Source organism: Ciconia boyciana, chromosome 10 (genome assembly GCF_034638445.1).
Source record: "Ciconia boyciana chromosome 10, ASM3463844v1, whole genome shotgun sequence".
Classification (NCBI taxonomy): Eukaryota; Metazoa; Chordata; class Aves; order Ciconiiformes; family Ciconiidae; genus Ciconia; species Ciconia boyciana.
The window spans coordinates 19328741-19349505 of record NC_132943.1 but is presented as its reverse complement, the minus strand read 5'-3'; the positions used below and the strand labels follow the sequence as shown (position 1 = coordinate 19349505).

At 39.8% G+C, this 20765-nt stretch overlaps 1 protein-coding gene across 1 annotated transcript in view; it reads left to right on the top strand.

Annotated features, from left to right (window-relative positions):
• The window catches only part of ITGB6 (integrin subunit beta 6), a 34140-nt gene that overhangs the window by 9079 nt on the left and 4296 nt on the right, over positions 1–20765 (top strand). Inside the window, exons 9-14 of the mRNA XM_072874742.1 lie at positions 200–295; positions 5721–5810; positions 11552–11686; positions 11905–12322; positions 13254–13476; positions 16038–16135. Coding sequence (XP_072730843.1) covers positions 200–295; positions 5721–5810; positions 11552–11686; positions 11905–12322; positions 13254–13476; positions 16038–16135 — 1060 coding nt within the window. The remainder of the gene's footprint in view (positions 1–199; positions 296–5720; positions 5811–11551; positions 11687–11904; positions 12323–13253; positions 13477–16037; positions 16136–20765) is intronic.

Genomic DNA, 20765 nt, shown 5'->3' with positions numbered 1-20765 from the left:
GAGCGGTTTCCTTAAAAACACGGCGAGGAAATTATGTACTGTCTTGTTTTGTATACGTGTGGTGCCTAATTATAGTTTATACTATTCAGAAAATACAGTATTAATTATGATCATTTGAATGTGTGTTTCATGGGAGATAATTAGCAACTGGACGCACATGCAAAATGGATTGATGTGGCTCTCCTCTGGTTTTTTGCAGGAGTATCCCACAATCGGACAATTAATTGACAAACTTGTGCAAAACAATGTTTTATTAATTTTTGCTGTAACGAATGAGCAAGTTCATATATATGAGGTGAGCAAACTAAAATGTTCAGTTGTCCAGTATTTGTTTTAAGGTTCACCCTTCTGCACAGCTGATACAGAATTCAGTCCTTAATACTAGAATTACTGTAAGGTATTTATGTAATAAAAATGGCTAAGAAATTATATATCAGAGAAAGGTCCTTTTACTTAGGAAGTGCTTCTTCATATATTGATTTTGATGTTCTTAGGTAACTTTTAAGTGGGATTTCAAGTTGAATCACGCTAATTTTTTAAGTCAAAGATTGTCAAACTAAGCACTGCTAAACTATTCGGTGTAATCATTATGATTAGCCTTTTGTATTTTATAAGGCTAGAGAAGGACCATTGAGCCTGTTCGTACTTTTATAAGACAAGCATATATTCTGAAAAATACATTTGTCTTCATGCTCAACTTTGAGATAATGGGGTTTTTTTTCAGCTGACCTGAGAGTTTTATTAATTTGTCTTTGTTTCTGTGTCTCTTTCCAATGAGACAAACAGGAAAGTAGTGGCAAGATTAAAAATACAAAACATGATGGACAAAGTCCTCTTCCCTCATATATCATTCCTCATGTCCACTGAGGGAAAACACTTTATTACACGAATTTTTGATGTTAGGATTCGCAGGATCCTGTTCTATGAAGTAATTTCCTGCTCTATTAAGTCATGTCATGGGAAATGGGAGCCAGGAGAGAGGGGAGAGCAGAGGAGCAGTGGTTATGGATATGCAAAATCTGTATTTTTTGTAAACTGAATATCATTCATACCTGCAGCTCCAGCAGTTATCTGTGCAGGCACTTGTTTTCAGACTCCACAGATATAAGCCCTCCTGAAGCCCCGTGCTGCTTTTGGCCCATTGGTGTTCCAGCTATGAGCTGAGGCAAAGCCACCAACGGCTGCTTAACTGCTTTTTGCAGTGAATGTGAGCAAAAGCCCTCTAAGATAAAATAAGAAGGATATTGGCAATTCTTGTTTCCTTTTCTGTCCAGTTCTGCTGCTGGGAAGAAATCTTCACATGCAAAAAGAAATTCTAGAGAAGAATTCAGTGAGGATATAGGGGGGTTTGGAGCCTATGCTTGGCTGCCTCGCCACATACTGCTCTGTGAAGGGGGACAAGGGGAGAGGAATTGTGCCTCCCAATTTATTCGGGTTGGTTGAGAGGGAGTCAATAAGGGTGATCCTGCTGGTAAAATAAGCTTGGCTTTCCAAAGGAAAAACCTTCTCACAACATTCCTCATTAAAAGCCAAAAGTAAAGGAATGAGAAGAAAGGTGCTCCTCTGGTGCGATAACCACATGGAAAATAGGGAAGAAAGGGTAGGGCAAAAGGTCCTATGTTACAGCAGAGAGAGCAGATGAGCCCTTGAGGTACTCACCAGTATGATGGTTTTCTATTTCTATCCTCTGTGTAACCCAGGGAGGACTCCTCAGTGCTTCTCTGACTGGTTCCAGTTGTAGAGTTGTCTTGAGCAAGACTAATACTCCAGGTGTTTGACAAAAGTGACAAGAGCCACATCTTTCATAAACTGATTCTCAGATTACAGTCTTGACAAGGGAGGACTCGCTCTGCATCTTGGAGTACTGACTGCCTGGCCTTTTTAAAGACTGCATTGAATACTGAGCTGAAGCATGAAAATTTAGATCAGCAATAGTAGAAGTCAATCACTTACAAATGCAGTGGGATTCTATAGTCATAGCATAGATTAGTTAAAATTTGTACATTAAAAAACTTTTACTAAATCTCATTATTGCTCAACCATTTCTTAATAGGGGCCCAATTAATGACAAGTTAAATCTTTTCCCTGATTTTAATAGGAGCTGCATGAATGAGGGCAGTTCTAGGAGGTAGTTTGGAAGTATGTCTTTGATTTACAGAGCCTTATTTTGTCCAAAGAAACTTTCCTCTTACTGATGGCATTATATTTTCCCTTGGAAATTGCTGGTGGTCACCCTCAGAGTTGGCCAACAGTGTTCTTATCGGGGGTTTCTATTTCAGTATCCCTGTATCAGTGTTATACCAGTATCAACGTTATCAAATGGCACCCTTTGTTCACTGGGAACACTAAACGAAGATTTATAGCTAACAAAAAATGCAAGCCATTGTTAACCCAGCCGGGGAATGGTTTGTTCTTGTTACTTTCTTTGTTAGGAAAAAAAAGTGTGACTATCTTCTATCTTGTAGGATATATAGTAATCCCATTCAATATATTCTATCTGCTACTTTCATCTTTTCAATACTGCTTTCTGTCACTTATTTGGATAGCTATAGTTGTTATGGTCTGCTTTCTGTCCTGTAGGTGAAGTGGAAAATCAGTCAAAGCAAGTACAAAAGTCATATATAAGTCTCACTGCAGGTTTTCCACACTACAGTATACTTTCAAGGGTATATGTACGACCTGCAAACAGGACAATAGTGTCTTGTTTTCATCTGTGTGGCTCAAATTTGTAATATAAATGTAAATAACCAGGTATCCATGCTTAAGAATGTAAAAAGAACAAAGTAAGACAATGAGAGTTATTCCTGTGTTAAGGCCACTGCTCGGGTAGCCTGGAAGAGCTGGGAGAGGACCCTAAACTGGCACTTGGGCACCACCATTAAACCACTCTTGTCTTGGTGTTTTCCTTCTTTTTAAAAGCCTCCGTGATGGAGATTCTGCAATCTCCCTCAGAAAACCCTCCCAAACTTAATTACCCTTTGAGGTGGAAAGCCTCTCGCCAAATATCTCATCTCTAATCTACATGAGCGCAGCATCTAATTATATCAGACCCCAAAATTGACCATTCCTATTTATAATTCAGTTCTTAGGGACAAACGTACATTAAAATGACTGTGAGGACTTAGAAAGCACCTCTTTAAATAGACCTGATAGATTCCATTAGTCTTAAGTGCGGTGTTCAGACTGTCAAATATATATTTTATATTTCTAGCCCTGTATAATCCCCAACAATTTAGCCCAAAATAATTCAGTCATTTAATATTCTTGATCCTCTTCAACTGAATTTTCAGTTTATCCACTTACACATATGTGTATTATTATCTAACACACAAATATTATGGATTTCACAAGCACAGAATATGTATGCTTGTAACATAGGTGGTTTTAGTTTTGATCCTTCCACGCAACCAAACAGCTACTGCACAGCAATCTAAAAGAGGGGGAAGGTTTAGGTCTGATACAAGGACTTAAAAGCAGTCACATGGAAACATTTATAAGGCCATGCAAAATTAAATGCTAGAGAGGGGAGGAAGTTCCTTACACTGAGCCCTGATAATTTGAGATTATTTATAAAAAGGACTTTTTTTTCCCCAAAAAAGGTCTTTCAGAGTATATTCATATATGTCTAACTTTTTGCATCATTAGTCTCAGCTGAGTCTTACCAAAGCAGCAGGGAATGTTTTTATTCTATAAAAGCTATTCACTCAAAAAGCATCTGTGAATATTGCAATAGTAATGATATTTTGACAAACTGTGTAAATCCTATTTTGGTATAAAAGAAAATACCAGTCTTCAAGGTTTCATGAAGTAGTAGTTATTATTGTTGATATTATTTGTTTTCAAGCAGAATTCTTAAAAAATTTATTAAAACTTAGATGAGGGAAAAGACTCCCTCTTTAATCCTGACTAAGCAGCACTTCTTTTGAAACAGAAATTGCTCTTTTTTGGACAAATTATTTCTTTTTATATCACAGGAGAATAGAGCTTGAAAATTGGGTTTTTCAGACTGTATTTCACTGATGAAAATTGAACTAAAAATACTCCAGTCTCCGCACTTGTACAGAATTTCAAATGATTTTTATAAATTTGGCATTACACTCTATTTATGATGAAAATTCTTCTACCATTTACACTGCTGAAAGTTAGACATAACGCCACTGAACTCAAATATATAATTGTCAAATTTCACTAGCAGGAATCAGAGTATCTCTATAAAAAGGCAGTTCATCTTTTAATGAATATTTGCTAAAAGACTAAAATCCATGGCATCCTTTGGATAGTTTTATGATAGTAGCACTCCAAAAGCATCAGTCTGCCTCACCTTGTTAATGGTTAAACAGAAATATGTGCTAAAAGGCAGGGTTTAACCAATGGACTGGAGATACACACTTAGACCGGGATTGCAACGCCATCCTTGTATCACCATGCAGAAAATTTTTGTTCAAAGAGGAAAGATAAAACGAAGTCTTCAGAACAGTATATCCCTGCTGTTTGTTTTGCATGCCACAGATTAAAGGGTGCTACACTTTAAATTCCAGGTTTATCGTCTTTTCTTATAATTATCTCCCGAAAGGTCCACGTGTACAAAATGCAGAGTTTCAATATTCTATGAATCCTTGAGAGAGCACTAATCACAGGAGGAGTCAGGAATGCAAAGTCACCAGCTGTAACATAAAATGCAGTTAATCCCACTGATTTACAATAGCACTTTAGAAATCTAATGAATGATAAGTGTTCCATACATAACATATAAAGTAATCACAGGGCTTTTGGAGATGTAAAATATAAGAGGGATATAAGGGTATCAAATTATCCATGCTTATTAATAGCTCTCTGGATTTTTTTAAAATTAAAATAACAGCACTGATATGATAAATTGCAAAGGAAAATGAATGCTACAATGTGTGTTTTTAATGATGAACACTTAGTATTTTCCAAAGGCATGGGTACAAGCAAGAGAAGTTCACGTAGTTAATCAGGCAAGATAAATTTTCGTCAAGCATATTTAAAACCTAGCTGCTGGATGGCATGTTAGTGTCACAATGCAATATAATGCAAAAAGAAAAGAAAACTTATCACTGAAATAAATTGTTAAATTGGCATGATATTATGAACATAAAGTCAACATACAATCAATTGTAGCCACAGACCACTGGGATACATGTGGGGTGTTATATCAATCATAAACCAGCAGCAGTTTTTTAAGGGCCTTTGTTCAAAGTTCTTGTAGCCCTTACTTTAAACTTCTTAACTTCTGTGCCCTCACTAATCAGAATGCAAGATGCTTAGTTGCTTGCAAAGATAAAAAAGCTGTTATTGACTATAGAGTCTAAGACTCTCAAATAGTACAGCAACAGCAGAGCAGCTGAAGCTGGTTTTGGTTATTTTTATTAAACAAAACCACAACTGTTGATAGAATATATCTTCCCTCTAAATTTAAAAAATTATAGCGGAAAAATCCTGTAGTATCAAACTTCCAAGCACACAGAGGTGATTTACCAATATATGTCCCGTTAATTTTCAGTGAAACACGTCTCCATAGGACTTTTCAATAGGACGTAAGTCATTGAGTCTGCAAGGGTCCTTGAAAATGTCACTATTATTTATTGTAGTTGGCTCCAATGTATTTTATTCTTTTCCAGATGGTATCTCCTTGTCACCTACCTTGCCACTTAGTCTTTTTTTTTTTATGCTTTAAATTTTTCTTAATATATTTTCAGAGCTATGCAAAGCTTATTCCTGGAGCTACTGTTGGACGACTACAGAAGGATTCTGGAAATATTCTCCAGTTGATCATTGCTGCATATCAGGTAAGGTGGTTATAGTGTTTTCTTCCTGCATGTTTATATTTTCAAAATTAGATTGCAATTTGGTAAAAACAAGTGTCTTTGATTCTTTTTCTGCACTGATTACAAGAACATAATTTTTTTTATGCTTAGGTGCTGACCTTAACAGGAGAAGTTTTGTTTACCCTGTGGATTAAGTGAGCACAGAAACAGTAGTTTTGTTTGTAATTTATGCTTATTAATCTCTACTGAAATGAACTATAGAACTATGTTAAAGGAGAAGCCGCTGCCCGAGCACTCACACACCGTTCAGGGAGTCGCACACACACCACCCGAGACTTTAACTGCTCGGACCGGAGTGCCTTCGCAGCGGCAGCTCCGCGGAGCTGGCGGGTGCCCCTTTCCGACTCCTCGCTCACACGCACTCACTCTCGGGCGCTTCCTCTCCCCTCCGGCTCGACCCGAGGCTTCCCCAGAGCAGTCTCCGGTGCGATGTACGCCAGACGAACTCATTGAGTGGTACAGCGGTAAAAGCAGCTGGAGCTGGGTGCCTCCGGAGGGGGACCCAGAACAAAGCAATCCCTGGGCGGTTATACCCGTACGCTCTCAGTTCCCCTCCCCTGACGCGACAGTTCGGACCAATAGTAATATTAGGGTCTGGGGTCTTCCCGTTCTTCACTGGGCCCTTCCGTTGTCTCTAGGCGGGCCGATTCTTTTCTTACCTCTAAGGTTGCAGCTTCTGCTGACGATTGTAGCTTCCTTATCTTTCTGGTTTGCACCGGTTTCGGGGGCCTTCCATCATGGAGCTAAGTAAGCGTTCAGTATACAGTCAGCATATGTAGGTGAAAGGTCACAGCTTGCAGCCTAAAGCTTTAGCAAGCCTTGCTATTAATGCTGTGTATTGGATTCCATTTGAGCTAGAAAGTGACTACTACAACAACTATATAGAACTATATCCAGTTTTCATGGTTTTCCAAGCAAAATTCCTATAACATTCTGTCATTCCTTACTTGTGCTGGAATGTTAAATTCACATCAGTCTCTCATCTGTCTTGCCTTCTTTGTAGTCCTCTATTTCACACCTACTCTTAAGCCTTCTTTTATATAGGTATTTAAGTCTCCCAGTTCAATACTTCTACGGGAGTGAACTCTCTTCCCATCGGTAGCTCTCACCAGAGCAGGTGTACAATTGCTCTGCAGGAATATCTGGGGAAAAAAGCACTATCCTCTGCTCCGTGTTCTGCTCTGCTTTAGCAATTTGATGCTGCCCCTGTGAGGCTGTTCTGAGGTTTTTAAAAAGCAGAATGCAGGAGCCAAAATGGGTTTGTTTAGATAATGCCAAGACTTGAATGGGTTTGTTTAGATAATACCAAGAAATACAGTAAAGATGACAGGAACATAAACACAGCGCTGCTCTTCAGAGCTTTGTTTGTAAAATGCATCCTGGCTGCCTTGTTCACTTCTTTAAGGAGAATGTTTTTAGACAGTTTTACATGTCTTTACACAGATACATTCATTTACGTATATGCTGATATACCATAGATTTCTCTCTTCCCTCTCAGCCCCTTTTTATTAAAAACCTGCTCTACCAGTTGGCTGCAATGCAAAATAACTCTTTGCAGAAGGAGCTTCTATTTCTTTCCTTACTTTTTTTTTTCTGCTCTTCCTCCTATCAACTGGATAAGACAATCATCATTATGCCCCAAATTATGTTGGTCTTGATGATAGGAAAGCAAACCAAATTATTCCAACTCTTATAAAAGCAATACAATTGGTGAGTTATGATTTTTTAAAATGAAATACAAAATACCAGAAGATTCTCTATACTATGGAAAATTAAATAAGCAAAGAACTTCAAGGTTAATCTTGGCAGTCTACACATTGTAATAAATAGGGGGGAAACCTTTACATGAGCAAAGCTATTGCTAAACATTCAGTGGCACCAGGATTTCACTTCTGGAGTCCAACTTGTTGTTAGTCACATCTGGTTCCTATCAGGATTTCTTGAGGCTGGCACTCTAACATATAGACAGAGGTTCCTACATTTAGCAGCTGAAATACCATTTTGTTGCCCAATGAGTAATGGAAAAACATGAAATGATTGTTCCAGTGCTGTGTCCTGGTGCCTTTGCTGTAACATTATGTTAAGTGCAGAACGGTGCTTCCTCTAATTGCCGTGTCACGGCACCTTCTGCCTTGCTGGAACCCTGGAAAGGTGGAGAGCGCATCCTTGCCTCTTCCCCTTAGCGTTACCTATTGTCTACGATTTTTTTTTTCTATTCTCCTTTTTGAATCTGCTGATGTTTTCAGTCTCCATTGCCTTCTGTGGCAAAAAGGAGTTCAGTTGCACTGTGTCAAGATACATTTTTCTTTTTCCCGTTTTAAACTACTCCCTATGCTTTAAAGTTTCACTGAGTGCACCTTAGTTCTGGTGTTGCAGGGTTTGGTGAGTAACAGCTCTGCATTCACCCTATCTTCATGATTTCATAATATTTTATCACTGAGACACCTTCCATCCCTGCAACCTTCTCTCCAAATTGGACAATCCCAGCTTTTTAAGTCTCTCCTCAGCTGCTCCATCCCCTTGGTGACTTTAGCTGATCTCCTCTTTACCCTCCCTGACTCCGATGAGTCCTTCCTGAGATGTGGAGACCAGATGAGCTTGCAGTATGCAAGACAGGGCACACTAAGGTTTATACAGAGGCAAAATGATGCCCTCTCTCCTGTTCTCAGCATCCTTGCTCGTGATGCCCAGGACATTGTTGACTTTTTAGCTGCTGCGTGCTTTGAGCAGATCATCTCCCAGAGCTGTCAGTGGTGACCCCGGTGCAGCTCGAGTTGTTTCGGCCGGTCCCGAGTTCAGCCGTGCTGTGGGCAGGGTTTGGAGGGGGCTCTGAGCTTGGTGCTCGCTCCCCTCCCGTAGCGGCAGGAAGGCGGCTGGAGAACAGTGCTCCTGCCTTCGGGCCATGTCCTCATTCAGGTACAGCATGTCTGGACCATGCACCGGAGTTGCTCACAAGTTCTTAAAATCCCACATACGTTTCAAGATGTACAATGTGTACGAGTAGCAACATGTCACGCTCAAAATTTCCTGGAGCCCATTTTATTACACTCAACCTTAAAGGTTAACAATCTTATCGCTTCATGACTGAAAATCTTCCAAGCAGGAAACACTGAAAACCACCTTATTTGACATAAGTGAAGATATCTGATTTTTTTTGGACTGGGAAGGGGGAAATGGGGGTTAAAAATCACATGTAAAACAGAAGATCTAATTCCATTTTTGTCACAGCCCTCTCATGATACTCTCAGCAGTGTAATTCAATGCCTGGTGTCTCTGTTTCTTTACCCACAAAAAAAATAAATAACTATTTGCCCCCCAAGAGTAGAGTTAGGCTAAATCTTTTAACGCTTTTAAAGTGCTTTCAAGTCTTTGCTTGCTGTACAAACACAAGGTTTGCTAATACCATTCACCATGTGTTGCTATCTAAAAGCTTCAGAGAGGAAGTAAGCAAGTTAAGAAAGTCTGAGCTGTCAAAATATTTGTTACAAGGAGTTCTCGTGTTCTTTCCAAGTATGACTCATTTTCTTCTGTAAGCATATTTCTGCCTGCTTTGTTTAACACCGAATTCTGCATAACTTTGTATTGCAGAGCTGTAGGCTAAAATGCATTGTGACAGATATCAGGCCGTTTGATTAAAGTCATTCCAGGATTTTAAAATTTCAGAAAAATTCCACTCTTTTTTTTTCAGTGCTTGGTCCTTTCACTTACAGGAAAATAAGACCAAAGAAATAATATATTAAAAAAGGACAGGTAACACAATGGCACAAGTTTGTAACGCTGCTTTGTCTGTTGTTTAATTCAGAAAATTTTTTGAACCACAAATTTTTCTCTGTGAACGGCTTAAGGCTCACTAAACTGTCCGCTATTTGTCCCCAAACTATGGCCAGGCAGCTTAGTAGATTTAAAACACCATTAGCAGTCCTCACAGATATTAAGATCTAAGAAACGGGAGTTTGTCACAGTTTATGCATTCATTTTCAGCAGCATAAGGTGCGTATTTTGACCTCTCACAACAGCAAGGTGTGTTCATAATGACCCAGTACAGACACCACGATTCAAAGTATTACGACTTGGTGTTCAGCAGCATTTAATTTTCTCTCACAGTTGCACTCTATTTGAGCCTCATAGTTTTGAAGCTGGTGGGAGAGGGACTATATGGTGATATTTCCTGTAACATTAGCACGTACCAACATTCACGGTTTTACCTAAAGGTTTGCTATGTTTGGTCCTTTTGTGAGAGCCCAGCTATTGCAAATAAATTATTATCTAAGAATCTCTGCGTTGTTTCAATAGCAATATAAGCACCTAACTCTAAAACAAATGTCAAGGGAAAACTGGACACATCCAGAGCTACCAAGGTTACCAACCTGATGCCCAGGGCACAATTTTACGGCTCTGGCTGTGTGCTGCAAAGAGCTCTGGGTATTTCGTGACTGCGTCCTGTACAACGTGTTGCAGTCCTTTATTAGAGTGCTTTGGTTTACTGACAAAGTTTTCCAAATGAAAAGACGTTTAAAAAAACCCCACCAAACACAAACCTAAGACAAATTTCAAGGGAATCCACAACATGTACAAAGGACAGGGAGTTGTTGTCTGTGCAGGTTTATACCTATTCTACTCCTGGTTTGTTTTACCCCACCAGACCTTTACTTCATTGAGTCATCCTGATGCCTTTACTGGGATGACTCACTGAAGTAAGGTCAGCGAGCACCTCATGCTCTGATTGAAGGGCAGGGGGTATTTTGTAAAGCAACTAAGCTCACAAGAGCACAAAGCCAAGTCAGTGAGACTCTTGCTCGGCAATTGCTAAGGTACTTTTGAAAAATTTCCACTTACTGGATCCACAGTCCAATGAAGTCATAGGGAATTTCCCCATGGTCTGCTACAGGCTTTGGATTAAGGCTAAGTTGTGTAAGCAAAGTTGCTATAAAATGAAGGGTTAAATATAAGAACCTGATATGAGAGAGTTCAGGAAGTTTTTTCACTTAATAAATGAAAGTTTGATTGAACAAATCAATTTAAGAAATGAGAACGTTGTTGAATACAACTTGAAATAGTACTGACAGCTCATGAAGCAGGAATTTCCATCTGGAGAAGAAAGGAAGGGAGCGAGCCCCTTGGCTGCAGGAGCTCACTGTGGGACTCGACTCTGGCTCTGGTCCTGGAAATGTCGGGCTAACTCATGGAGGCCCCGCACGGAGGCAAAACTGAGCTCGGAGCCTGCCCTGCCGTGAGAAAGATTGTGAGGCTTGATTCTACCAGGAGAGATAGAGGGAGCAATATTGGCTAATCAGGAAAAGCCCAGTGCTAGCAATGCAATCAGGGACACAGATCCGTTCCTCAGTAAGACCAGAGCTAAAGGAAAACCTGTATCAGTCAGCAGAGCACTTAGTGATGAAAGCTGATTTAATAAAAGACTGAATTTATTCTCCTGCAAGGGCAGGAAATAAGCCCCATAATAGCGGATATTAAACTAATACCACCATTGCTTTCCACTGAAAGCCAGTTCTGTTGGCACTTGCTTTGTTTTGCTCGTTTCCCTTTTTTCTTGCAATAGAGAAGACTGTAAATAAAGTGCCAAACCCACAAATTTACTCCTGTGTAAGTCGGGATAAGTTACAGTCCACGTTACACAGACGTGGAGCATTAGCAGTGCTTGGCAGTGTTATCGGTCCATTCATCTCACACCTTTTTCCTTCAAGGAGCTGAGGTCCGAGGTGGAGCTGGAGGTCTTGGGAGAGACAGAAGGGCTCAATCTCTCTTTCACGGCCATCTGTAACAACGGGACCTTTTTTCCACATCAGAGGAAATGCTCTCATGTGAAAGTGGGAGACACGGTAAGTAACGAACAAATTCTCAAAAGACATGAAGTCCAGAGAATTTAGGACACCAAGGTGGAGAGTTTGCTCTTTATTAAATAATCTTCCTCCAGACAAGTTACAAAAAAGCAGGCGGTATCTACGACCATCTTGTTCTGTCCTCTGCCCATGCTTCCAGAGTACCCTGCAGAGCTACGTGTGCTGCAGCTCTGAACAGCCACCATTTTCTCTTCCAGGTCTCTTTCAATGTGACTGTAAGTCTCTCCTCTTGTGAAAAAAACAGAAGGCGTATTGTGATAAAACCAGTGGGGCTCAGTGACACGCTGGAAATCGAACTTCATCCCCAGTGCAGCTGTAACTGTCAGGCGAAGGCTGAGATGAACAGCCCAAAATGCAACAAAGGGAAAGGATCGTTGGAGTGCGGGGTGTGCGTCTGCAGCCCGGGGTACGTGGGGCCACGCTGCGAATGTGACGAGAGCGTCCTCAGCGCCAGCTCCTGCAAGGGCTCGGCAGAGCAGAGCTCCTGCAGCGGGAGAGGCGACTGCTACTGCGGGCAGTGCGTTTGCCACCCGTCCCTCTACGGAAAGGTCTATGGGCCACGCTGTGAATGCGACGACTTCTCGTGTGTGAGACACGGAGGGCTCCAGTGTGGAGGTACAGTCCCTTGATGCTATTTAGAGTGTCTGCATTTTAGAGCTTTATTGTCTCCCTCTTAGCTATGAGCTTGTGAATCTATATTTTCATCATCTTTTCAGTTGCAGTCAATCCTGTACAAAGTGTAATTTACTATTTCTGAATGATCTTTAGACTTAAAACAAGAAACAATTTTTAACCCTGTTTTCAAATTTAAAAATGAGGCACCTTTACCCACTCCATAGCTAGTCTAAGTTGGCACGGCTTTATTGGAGCGTATCAGCTACCATCACACTGGGTCAGACTTTTAATGGCTGTAGATGATTGTAGCTCCAAGGAAGTTTAGGTAAGTACATTGGCGTTAGCCAGTGTACAATTTCACTCTGACATAATTATCAAAGCATAGCCATCTTAATTAATTAATCTTCATTAATCACTTTTAGGATAATTCTGATATTTTTATAATTTTAACCCAGTAACCTCAATGATTCTTGGCTTATCTTAGTAAGATACAATCAGAATTTGAGAACTTGTATTTATAATTTTTTTTCCTGGGCTATACCATTATAAATCAGAAGTGATTCTATTGAAACAATGGGAATAGCATTAAACTGGCAGGAACCAGCAATGAGATTGTGCTGAATAGATAGGCTGAAATCATGCTGCTATAAATGAAAGCGGATTTACCCATTAGGTTGTGCACTGTTGGGAGATAAGATCTATGTGGAGGACTCCAGCAAAGAGAATGGAGCTGCACTGGCTTAGAGCCAGCCTAAGTGAAAATTTGATCCTCTGGCTTTAAACTGAAAATGTTGGGGGAGGAAGAAGGATGTCTGAGAGTGAGAAGAGCTGGAGAGGGGAAAATATCTGCTATTAAGGAGAATGATTTTAAAGGCCATCATTCAGATTCTTATTAAGAGACTGATTTGAAGCATAATAAATGTTTTTCCAGGCAATGGTGACTGTGATTGTGGGGAATGCATGTGCCACAGTGGATGGACTGGTGAATACTGTAATTGCACAACTGACACCAGCGCCTGCATTGCTGAGGATGGGACGCTGTGCAGTGGGAGAGGCGAATGCATCTGTGGGTCGTGTGCTTGCACCCATCCGGGGGCTTCAGGTCAAACATGTGAAAAATGCCCTCTCTGCGGTGACCCTTGCAGTTCCAGGCGGTAATGTGCTGGTTTTACATCTCTGATGTTTGTATCATCCAGGTATCTGTTTCCTATACTGCCTCAGCAGTGTGCCTACTGCCGCTACTGTAAATTGGATTTACAGACCAGAACCCAAGAGCTTCTTTGCCCTTTGAGAGGACTAGTCGTAACTCGTACATCAACCATTTATCAGCATTACTCTTGTACAAAAGAGCTTTATGGAAAACCATTTAATCACCTTCAAGCAGCACAAGTAAAATACCACACTTCTACTGCTGTCCCTGGCTGTACAACTAAACAGAATGGTGGCCTTATATGATAACATCAGACAAAACCAGATGAACCTCCTTCCAGTCCACAGTACAGAATGAAAACATCCCAGCATAACTGCTACAGCAAAAATGAGGACTCATAGAAAAATTCGGCATTTGTATTACCGTTCTCATGCATATGGATTAATAAGGTCACGCTGTCTGCTCACGCTGTCTGCACATGTGCAAATTCATAGTCCAAATTCAGTTAAGCTTGGCTGAATTAAAGAGGCCCAACTATGATAAACTAGGTCATAGTCTGGGGATGAAATCAGTGGGTAGCTGTATGTCATGTATAAGTTGATGATAAATTGATTGTAAATGGTGAAGTGTCTTCTGTTCACTGAGCATACAAAATTTATGTAGCTTTCCTGCTGTGATGCGTGGTGTATGCTACGGTGCATGATAGGAAAAGCAACCAAACATATGTGTGACATAAAGCTGACCATTCTAAGTACACCCATGCTTATGCTTGTATTACGTGAGCTCTTGCAGGGCTAAAATCAGTCCAAAATGAGCAGGCTTCAGTAGAAATTTAAGCTAGAAGTTGAATTAGGCTTCACAGAATACATGTTATTAATGACCCTGGTTTTGCTTGCTGAGCGCCGAGTCAGTGTAAGTTGCATTAATGTTTCATGACGATGTCACGTCTACTTATTTAGAGTTGAGGCCCATTTCTCTTCCATACCAGCTCTCCGCCACTGTATTTTCATGACTGTCATTGCAGTCTACACTATATCTGAGATGAGAAGCTATTCTGTGGCATGTGATTTAATCGTCATTTATGTTAGTGCTAAATTGGACCTACAAAACCAAGCCAAACAGTTTGTTTAAAGCTTTAAGTAAAGAGAACTTCTGCATGCAACTGCTCTAAACACGAAGGACAATGCTGCTGCTTTGCTCTGCCCAGTTTGGCAGAGAATAAGAAATATAAAGTTACACGTCGGGCATTACATTAACCTATTTAAACATGTATATTGTACGCAGTGTTAGGTCTTTTCTCTCTGTTGCAGTCACTTCCCTTGCTGAAACGCAGGGCAGGGAAATGCAAAAGAGGAGAACTTTGGGAATACCTGAGTAGGGTAACTGAGAGAGCTGAAAGACCAGGTCAGAGGGGATTGAGATTAATGTCTAGGGAGCTGAGAAAAAGAGGGGTAGTACGAGAAACATGGCAAATATGACAAAACCAACAACAACACTGAATTTGTCTCCATGAGATAGAGGCTATCCCATTACCCACTCACTTTTACTATTCACCATCTCCAGAGTGAGTGATAAGGTCATCTCCATCCCATGAAGATAATCTCAGCAGCCTCAGCATATTCCCATGGATATATGTAACTCAATGCAACAGGAGATGGCCAGGGTTTTTTTGGCTGTTTTGTTGCAGTTCTTCTCTTTCCTTTTCTTTAAGCAGTCAGTCCTGCAGGCTGCTTCTCAGAGCCTCAGCCCCTCAATCTGGCTGAAGCTATTTGTGAAAAATCAGCAAGATACATTTTGCATCAAAAATTTTCATATCAGAATTCCGTTCATTGTTTCCTTTTTCCATGAATGAACTCTGGATTTATTAAAATCCTCACTGAATTTCTGGGAAGATTTTCAGAGACTTCTAAAGGAATTGGTTTATACTCTGTCTTTTAAAATAATATTTCTGTCATTCCACCATTAAATAAAGTAAATAATTTTCCAATAAATTACATTAGTATAATTAGCATCTAAGTAAGTAATTCCTGAGACAAGTAATCACATCCAAGAGACATCTGCAGAGACACCTGAATAGTGTTTTAATGCATTATTCAATAGACTTTCAACAAAGGAAGACTTATAGTAAGTGCCCCAGCTTGGTCTCTCTGACGTCGATTTCAGATATTGTTCATCTGATAGGCATTCTTTCGGCTGGTATTTAGCGTGAGCTTAGTTCAGGATATTTATTTTTGAAAATGAATGTTATGTGTAAGTAACCCCATGTCTTTGATAGACCTCCGTGAATAATGTTGCCTGGGGTTCTGTCTGGTAGCTAATAAGCTGGGAGAGAAAAGAGGGCAAGAGAGAGCTTATCCACAATACCTTTATTCAGGTGGATTTTTTTGGTTTTGGTTGGGGTTTTTTTTAGTGGCAATACCTATCATATTTCTAAGAACCACTGTATCCATAGCACAAGACCTTTTGTTTAGATTCTTTTTAAAATGCAGATGCATATGTGCTGGCTTTTATATTGTTCCTTTGTGACAGGCAGAGACTGATGAGCTGCTGAATTATTTTCCACAGGAGCTGTGTGGAATGTCACTTGGCTTCCGATGACAAGTCACCAGGAGAATGCAGTGAAAAATGCAAATTGGTTGATGCAACTGTCAGCACTGCAAAAGGTTTGTACACTCAATCTTCCTTTTTTGTGTGTTCGTGATTAGTGATAGTTTCCACTTTCAGTAATTTTATATTTGAAAGTAGCCTTCTTTTTCTGCCGTGGAATTATATTAGGGATCATGAGGCAATTACTGTCTGTCTATGGTTCTTCTGTGGTAAGTAGGAAATGCAGATCAGGGCTGGTATTACCCCTCCAGGTTAATTAACTCAGTGGATCACACCTACTTTCTAAGCAGTTTATGTAAGAAAGGACAGAATTTAATAAATACCAGTCTCTGCAAATCAGTGGCTGATGAAAGCCCCTGAGGTTAAGTCACGCCTGCACCATGAGTTCCCATTTGGCTTCTTTTACCATACAAATGCAAAACCTGACTCTAGTCCTTATGCAGACTCTTGATTACAGTTGGCAACTAGACACAGCCCTTTAACCTGTGGCAAAGAAGTCCTGCTTCTTGTCAGGTTTTATTGAGACATTCCTAGTATCCCAAAGGCTAAGCACATCCTTCAGTTGCTCGTTGTAATTCAGAACTGCCCTCCATCAATGGGAATTTCTGGCATAGGAATTAACCTTGAATAAAATAGTACGCTCAGAAAAAAATAACTTGAAATGAAATACTACATTAAAGTCTTTTTATTTCCTGCAGAGGAAGGTGCTTGCCTGTACAGTAGGCAGTCTGTACTTATTCTTATGGCAACTCTAACCCCAATCCTATGGCAAACTGCAATTGTTAGGTGAGGCAGGACATAGGTGCAATATATTCCCGCCACAGATGTAAACATAAGCATTAAATCAGACAAATGTAGAAGTTAGGATGACAATGCAGAATGCTGTATGCACATCTAAGGATTGTGCCTGCAAACTGTTGGAAGCCCATCCAGAGCTGTATGCATGCATGCACAAATTTCACTGATACACATCTTTCCAACAAAGCTACACCTTTTGTTTTTGATGACCTTACTCCATAATACAGAGCTCAAAAGTTGCAAATATTGCCCTTGTAAGGAAAACTAATTCTAATTCTGTCTTTTTATTAAAATTATTATTACGCTTTGCCTTTCTAGACATCAGTATTTGTTTATAAATATGAAAATGTCTTTACAAGCTTCAAAAACATGAGTACTTCTATTGTATCTGTGTAGTTAGTAAAGTTTTCAGGTTGCTGTTGCCAGGTGGCAGGTATTTGTAGCTAGGAATATGTAAGACAGTCTACTTTCAAATATAATGAATACTAATCAAGAGCAGGAACAGTAATGTTATATGGCTCTGTTCCCACACACAGAGGTCACAGCAATATAAGCAGGACAACATCACCTCCTGTTCCTGCTTATTTCCTTTTTTTCATGTCCTGTGCTTCCCTGATTGGGACTGTCATCTAATTCTTTAGATTTAAAATTTATTTGCAGCAGTTACAGCAACTGCTGTAGTGAAGGCTGGATAACTGTTCCCATCCTAACCCCTCAAAAAAAAAAAAAAAAAAAAGCAGCTGTTGCAAACTGTGTTTCATCTTAAATGCTTGTGTAATAGCTCAAAAGATTGGTTTTGGCATGGAGGTAGCCTCATTAAGAAGTTCTGAGGGGAAAAACATAATCTTGAAACTAATAACTGAAAAAAAATCCTAAAATCAAAACTGTATTACCTAAACAAAATAACTTTCTGAAAGTGGTATAACTAGTCCACCACATAATATTTAAGACAGATCATTGAGCAACTTCATATGGTAGCATACTGCTTCTTTCTGGTTTACATTTCAGTTTCTTTAGTGCTTCAAGGCTTTTTGAAAACTAGAAATAGCTCTTGGTTAAATAAAATATTAGTACTTAAAGATTTACTTTCTCTTTTGCACGCGTACGTTGCAACACAATGACTGGAACTGTGGAGCGATAAAAAAAGCATAGGCTTTACATTGTCCTGTTTCCTGGGAATGCCTGTTTTAGCCTCTGAGCCGTGCCTTTCGCCTCCTCAGCTTTGGTTCTGTGGGTGCCAGGGGTGCAGCAGGGTCACTGGCACGGCCACGGTGCGGGCAGCCTCTCCGCCTCTCAGCAGGGCACGGGATGGCACAGCAGCTCTGGAGGGGCTGATGGCTTCACATTTAACTGGGCTTATCTCCACGGCAGGCATCGCTTTTGAACAATTATTTCCATTCATTTTTGATATTTGAATATTAAATCAGACTAATCCCCCCTTGGCCAGACGGGTGTAAGAGGAGCCCTTGTTGCTCTACTCGCTACCCAGGAGGAACCGCAATTCCTAAAAAGCGGCTCCTGCCACCACCCCGGCCAGAAGGCACCAGGCTGCTCCTGCCACAAGCCCAACAGGGACAGTTACGCTTTCCTTGGAGACACTGAGTTTTTCCTACCCCATAGTGTTGACAGCGCACAAATTCCCAGTGCAGCAATAAAGTGGATGCTGGAGCCTGAATAAACCTCTATATCAGTGCTGCTCTGTTGTTCTGACTCAAAGTGAGATGAAACTGTTCAAAAAAAGCATTTTGTTGAGCAAAAGACAAACAAGAAAGGGCATAATGACATTTAAATTTACAGTAATTTTTTGTTGTTGAATCTTTTAGCTACGTATCTGTTAGGAAACAGTCTTTCGCGCTTCGAGGCTCCAGCTTGCCACTGTTAGCCAATTCTTCTTCCAGTGTGACTCCAGTGATTTCAAATACCATTGAAATTAATGGAATTAGGCTACAGGCAGAAGTGGGAAAAGTATAATGGTTCACTGCAGAACACAGAAAATTACACAGGTGTAAATTACAGGAGTTTACCTACCTAGGCAAATTTTTGTGCTGATGAACTGAAAATTATCTATGCAATAGTCTCTCTTAGTGATCCCTCATCCTAAAAATAACATCAGAGAAATAAAAATACTAAGTGTAAGCTGGGTTCTGAACAGCTTGAACTGCCATCTTTGCTTTCATTTCTACATCCTTGCACGTAATCAGATTTCTGCTCCCCTTCATCTCAAACTATGACATTAAATTAAAAATAACTAATATATTTGCACTTACTGCCTTCTGGATGGTATTTGGAACATGCCTGCAAGTTTTTCTCTGCCTTCAGGATAGCTAACAACTACCCTTTTCCTTCTTTTTTTTTAAAAAAAGCAAGCTAATATTCTTTGGATCTGCTTGCTTAAAAGAGTTGGGAAACAACAAATATTGCAAAACTTGTGACAGTGTTACTGGAATTGTGACCTGGCAATGAGTGCCATTAATTCAGTATACTCAGTCTGCAGTTTGTGGCCCTTCTAACCAAAACCAAATCTTGTTAAATCAGCAAGTCTTGTCTGCCTGTCACCTTGATAGATAACACATTGCTCTGCCACCAAGGACAGGCAACAGGTTAAATACAAGATTATCACAAATCAAGAGCATGTTTCCATTAAAATCCAACCAGATGTGATTCTCTTTTTCTCAAGCAGAGAAAAGCAGATTTTCTTAAGCAGAGAAAAGGACTGTAGGGTAGTCAACTATTTATACTTTCATATTTTCTATGGTGTTTAATAGTGTTTTCGATAAGATCAAACCTTATGATAATAAGCAATACGAAAAAAAAGAAAAAAAGTGAGCACTTGTTTCTTTATATACCATAGGTTTCTTTAAAATCCATATTCCTGTCTGATTCCTACTTTATATTTCATTACTCTTCCTATTAATGTTTGAGGACTTAAGATTTTTTAGTACAGTTGCTTATGAAGTTTCAGTAAGAGTTTTGAATGGATAAGAAATAATGGAGAGTGACAATTATTTTTAAAGAAATGTTTGAGAAGTTTACTGTTTTTTCTTACCTATAAAAATTAACCTAAGAAGTTTTTCTAAAAATGTATTGAAAAGCATACCTAGCTTTCCAATGCTATTCAAATCATGGGTTATATGGAAACATAATAAGCCTTCAGCCCCAGAGGTATTATCGCACACAGTTATAAGGTTCAATATTTTTGCTCTCTAAAAATATTGTATAATGGTTACGCTCCAAATTACGGCATTCCTGGCTCTCAACGTGTAGTCTCAATTTTCGATCGTCTTATTTGCTTTATATCGTCCCTCACAGCCAGCTTCCTCCTGTCTCCCTGTTCCCTTTGAATGAACTTTTCTCAGCAGAAACGATTTCCCAGTTAGGAATCATCTGGGAAAAAAAATGGATTAAGTTTTTGTGCAGATCTACATGAAATGGAGAAACAAATAAATGGGGGCAGACTGTTGTCTCAGGTCGCTTTTTACCTGCTTCCCCTGGAGTCACATTACAAAGATCCCAGAATCACAGTTTTCTGTTATTAATCTGTATTTACTGTTGTGACGGTGCTGGACACTCTAATCTTTGAGAAGGCTATCGTGGAAGAAATAAATGGCAGCCCTTTTAACAGTATCCGTTGCTGTTTGATGTATGTATACTTACTTCTGAAACATAATCTAGACATGGTAGGAGTAGCTGTAAACCAAAGAGAACATACTGTTTACTTTGTCCTATAACTGGGGACTATTACGTTTCCTAGACAGCTGGTGGTTAAGCATCTTCGAAGCACTTCCATTTTATTGAAATTCACAGTACACTAGATTAATAAGGTGCACTAGATGGTCAGTGCAGATTGACAACACCTGGATCAGGTCTTCGGAAATGTAAGTGAAACAT